Here is a 3,231-nt window from a genome sequence, read left to right on the forward strand (position 1 = left end):
AATTGCTTAAACCTCAGCCTGAAGTGGGGCTTCACTAAGAGACCTGACCGGAAAGGTGAGGAGGATTCTGGGAATATCATTTGATTTGACTATTTGTGTTCAGATGTAGAGTTTTCCTCCTGTGAAGTCTGGAGATCATATGACATCACATTGCCTCCACCTCCCTCCCTGATAGAAGAGAGAAAGAAGAAGAAGATTCTAGAAGTCACCAGAGAGATCACTGAGCTGCTGACAGGAGAGGTGAGCGGTGCCGGGAATTCTGGGACATTCTCCAGTAACAGACAAGGGATGTGTCTGGATGGTGACTGTATCATTGTGTGTGTCAGGTTCCTATAAGGTGTCAGGGTGTCACTGTCTATTTCTCCATGGAGGAGTGGGAGTATTTAGAAGGACACAAGGATCTCTACAAGGACGTCATGATGGACAATCAGCCGCCCCTCACATCACCGGGTAAGAGGAGACTTTATTGTAAAGGAGAGAGCAGTACGGAGGATCCACCTAGATCCCCCATCATCTGATAAACACATAGAAACAATGGATTCAGTCAGTGTGTGTGTTTCCTACAGATGGATCCAGTCATGGGAACCCACCAGAGAGATGTCCCTGTCCTCTGTATTCCCGGGATTCCACACAGGAAGATTACACCATCGCTCACCATTACAATGTTGGAAGGACATAACATCTAGAACATGGACTTGTGGAGATGATGTATGGATATTTTATGTGAGTTTAAATTTTACAGATGATATTCTTTCTCATTTCCTTGGTTTAGGGTGAAGATCTGATGTATATAAAAGTTGAGGTGAAAGCAGAAGAAGAAGAGGCGTATGTGAGGGATGATCAGCAGTCTATGGAGGAGGATGGAATAACGGGGACATTTATAGAGGAGGACACTCCTACAGAGATCAGCACAGGTGGGTCATGAACACTAAATCCATTCCTCCACCCATACTGCTCACTGATTGGTCCAGAGTAGGGCGGGGACTGGGTGATATCAGCCTGTAATCCCCTGGTCACTTTCCTGAGCTGTGTTCCCCGTCCTGTATTCCTGGATTTCTCTCGGATAATCTTCCTTCTCTGTGCTGCAGACACAATTTATGTATCTAGACTGGATTTATGGAGATTCTGGGGTTCAGCTGGCAGAAAAATGTTGATTTTCACCATAGACTTTACTAGACCTAAGCACCGGGGGCATGTGATTTGGGTCTTCTGTCCTATGCCCGGGTCTAGCAAGATCTCTGACAGAACAATTCTCCCAGAGATACTTACTCTGAGTGCAGTCTCAGGAGATGGGAGGCAGCGGTGTGGGATCTCTGCAACTTGTCTCAAGTAATCATTTAATGTTCCACTGATAACTGAATACCAATATTATGAGACCTGAACCGTACACTGTATAAGTTATTTTATACATTACATACTCCTGACCCCTGCACTATATACTCTATGTTGTACATTACATACTCCTGACCCCTGCACTATATACCCATTTTCTCCCAGCTGGACATTTTATATCGGATGATGTGATTGGAGCACAGACTTTTACATGGTGATAATAATGTGATAACATCCTCCAACTTTGGACCCTTAAACAGAAAGTGATAATGAGGGAGGAGTCAATACCCCAATGATGGTGGTCTTCAGGATCAGTCCAGTCTTCATCTTGGTTGTTCTCCCCCCATCCTCACTCTCTGGCCTCTGGTGGGGCTCAGCCCCGCTGTTCTTCATGACTAAATCATGGACTAAATAAGGAAGTGCAGTACTTCTTGTGTTGGGAAGATAGCGATGAGTGATAGGGGGGGGTGGGGACCCTCGTCCTATAATCCCCTCATCACTGTCCCTCCTATAAAAGACAGTTGGGGGAACCAATCAGCTCCTGTCTAGTAATCCTCTTTGTCTTTGTATTTTAGTCCATGGCCAGGAGATGAGGAAAACCTCCGAGGATTGTCTCACTTTGTCTCCAGACTGGAAAGTAGAAGATGAGGACATCACACAGTCTTGTCCAGGAGAAAACCCGGCTCCCTCCAATGTTCATCCGGCACCACCCAGTGTAGATGGACCATCGGATTCCTCGTATCCAGAGGAACCTCAGACTGTGCGGGACTGGGCCGGCCTTCCAACAGGGAAGAGCTTCTTCTGTGTTGAGTGTGGGAAATGTTTTTCAGTGAAGTTCAGTCTTTCCAGACATCAGAGATCACACACGGGGGAGAAGCCATATTCCTGTCCTGAGTGCGGGAAATGTTTTTCACTTAAGTCCCATCTTTCCACACATCAGAGATCTCACACGGGGGTGATGCCATATTCCTGTTCTGAGTGTGGAAAATGTTTTTCACAGATATCCAATCTTTACAAACATCAGAGGTCTCACACGGGGGAGAAGCCATATTTCTGCCCTGAGTGCGGGAAATGTTTTTCAGTTAAGTCCAGTCTTTCCAGACATCAGAGATCACACACGGGGGAGAAGCCGTATTCCTGTATTGAGTGTGGGAAATGTTTTTCACGGACGTCCCATCTTTCCATACATCAGAGATCTCACACGGGGGTGATGCCATATTCCTGTTCTGAGTGTGGAAAGTGTTTTTCACAGATATCCAATCTTCACACATATCAGAGATCACACACGGGGGAAAAGCCATATTCCTGTCCTGAGTGTGGGAAAAGTTTTTCACATAGATCCAATCTTTACACACATCAGAGATCTCACAATTGGGAAAAGCCACTTTCCTGTCCTGAGTGAGGGAAATTTTCCTCACTGAAGTCCTGTCTTCCTGTACATCAGGGGTCCCACACAACCCTGGAGGTGTATTAGTGCCTTGAGTGCGGGAAATGTCTTCTAGATGAATGTTGCTGGACATCCCAGCTCTCATGTGGGGAAGAAGCACACCCTGATATACACCTCAGATATACTCCATGGCTGATCTTCATCATGGAAGAAACAGTTCATAAGGAGATCAGAGGTCCCCAAAGACATGGATGAATCCGTACAAAATGGGGATGAAATATAATAGGTGATGATAAATAATAAACAATACAAGATAACAGTACAATGATCTAATCCACAATAATGGGGAGAAATACAAGCCAGCAATTACTTCCAAATATTAATGAATTAGATCCAACTGTCTGGAAATGTCGTGTAAGAAATCAGTAACTCAGCAACATGTGACAACAGATATACAAATCCCCCCCGTGATCTCTCTACAACCAGATATTCAAAGCTCAACGTGTACCTTG

At 45.2% G+C, this 3,231-nt stretch overlaps 1 protein-coding gene across 1 annotated transcript; it reads left to right on the plus strand.

Moving 5' to 3' along the window:
* Window positions 1–330: 330 nt before the first annotated feature.
* On the plus strand, window positions 331–925 carry LOC149461970 (uncharacterized). The gene is made up of 3 exons (XM_089677772.1): window positions 331–450; window positions 567–664; window positions 773–925. Exons 1-3 carry the CDS (start codon window positions 366–368, stop codon window positions 923–925), a joined length of 336 nt encoding a protein of 111 aa, XP_089533898.1. The 5' UTR covers window positions 331–365.
* The last annotated feature ends 2,306 nt before the right edge of the window (window positions 926–3,231 follow it).

Source organism: Staurois parvus, unplaced genomic scaffold (genome assembly GCF_062004578.1).
Source record: "Staurois parvus isolate SC_StPar_1 unplaced genomic scaffold, SC_StPar_1.0 ptg000191l, whole genome shotgun sequence".
In the NCBI taxonomy this organism is placed as follows: domain Eukaryota; kingdom Metazoa; phylum Chordata; class Amphibia; order Anura; family Ranidae; genus Staurois; species Staurois parvus.